At 60.8% G+C, this 1,481-nt stretch overlaps 1 protein-coding gene across 1 annotated transcript in view; it reads left to right on the top strand.

Annotated features, from left to right (window-relative positions):
• The window catches only part of WDR18 (WD repeat domain 18), a 9,239-nt gene that overhangs the window by 1,420 nt on the left and 6,338 nt on the right, over positions 1 to 1,481 (top strand). The window contains 2 exon segments of the mRNA XM_024740006.1: positions 246 to 356; positions 977 to 1,257. Of these exon segments, the coding sequence (XP_024595774.1) occupies positions 246 to 356; positions 977 to 1,257 (392 nt within the window).

Raw genomic sequence — 1,481 nt, 5'->3', positions numbered from 1 at the left:
GGCTGCAGCGCTGTCTTGCTTTTGAGGAGAATCCACAGGCCTCCACCTCCACCCCTGCCCTGCAAAGCCTCAGCTGGAGCAAATACCCGCCTTCCTGAACCATGGATTTGGTCAAACCACCCCTGTCCCCACTCCTCTTTCTGGTTCTTTTGGACTTACTAGCTGTCTGGGTGCCACTCCCACTCGCCTCGCTTCCCCCTGCTCCCTCATCGGGCATGAAACTCAGAAGCTTTTTCTTTCTCTAGGACCAGCTTCAGCAGAAGATCATGTGCCCCGGACCGGTCACCTGTCTTACCACGTCGCCCAATGGCCTCTATGTTCTGGCAGGGATCACAGAGAGCATATACCTGTGGGAGGTGAGCATAGGAGCACAGAACCGGGGTGGCGGGCTCAGCTCGCAGGCTGCCAGCTGAGATCACTGACCCAGTTGTCACCGACAGTCTGTTACGTTTGTGGGGGAAGCTCACCTCACTTCTTGCGTAGACAGTGCAGGATCTGAGGCAACAGAACAAGGCCTTTCCTGCGCACTGTCCCTCAGCACCGGCAGAACGGCCTTCCTGGCTGCCCCAGAGATCAGCAAAGAGAACCGACTGTTCTCTGTGGACTGTCTGAGGCCCAAAGATATGAGAGAGAGCTGGTAACCTCACTCCAGGGCTCTTAAACCTCAGTATGTGATTTTGAAACTAAGAGGCCTTGTTCGCGTGCAGGTCGCCCTGTGGTAGAAATACTCCTTCTTTTCGCTGTCAAGCTGGTGCAGGGGGTGTGGGCAGACGTTAGCGGCCCGTCCACCGTCAGCATATGTCTCAGGTGGTTGGCCTCCTTGATGGGGGACACTGTGTGGTCCTGGCTCCCCACCCTCTTGGAGAATTCCTGGCCAGCGTGAGCTGTGGCCACGAGGGGGCGCCCCACGGGGCTGACCGAAGGCTGGCACGCAGGCTAGGGGCTTTCTGATGCCTTTCTCCACCTCTGTGTGTAGCCTCTCTCCTTCACCTGCAGCAGCATCTGTGCCCCCCGCCAGCCAGTTCGGAAGATGGTGACTTGCAGCTGTGGCTGCAAGGATCGCCCCTGGGTCCAGCCGATCCTGGAGAGACCCTCCCTCACCAGCCCCCCTCGGCCTTGTCCCCTTGCTGACACCTTGGCCCTGGCGGCTCCCCATTCCGGCTGTAGCCTCTGGCTGGGCGAGGCCTTAACCACGAGGGCGGGGAACCTGCTGTGCAGAGAGGCCAGGCCCCGGGGTGGGAAGGGGCTCCAGGTCAGGTAGGCTGCTGCCAGGAGGACGGGGCCCTGGGCAGCTACCCAGGACTTTTATTCGGGTGAGGGGGCCTGGTTGCTACCTGCTGTGCAGAGAGGCCAGGCGCCGGGGTGGGAAGGGGCTCCAGGTCAGGTAGGCTGCTGCCAGGAGGACGGGGCCCTGGGCAGCTACCCAGGACTTTTATTCGGGTGAGGGGGCCTGGTTGCTGCCCGGAGACAGGGTATAAAGG

The sequence above is a fragment of the Neophocaena asiaeorientalis genome, unplaced genomic scaffold (genome assembly GCF_003031525.2).
Source record: "Neophocaena asiaeorientalis asiaeorientalis breed wild unplaced genomic scaffold, Neophocaena_asiaeorientalis_V1.1 scaffold469, whole genome shotgun sequence".
In the NCBI taxonomy this organism is placed as follows: Eukaryota; Metazoa; Chordata; class Mammalia; order Artiodactyla; family Phocoenidae; genus Neophocaena; species Neophocaena asiaeorientalis.
The sequence above is the reverse complement of the archived record's forward strand: the minus strand, read 5'-3'. Positions and strand labels throughout refer to the sequence as shown.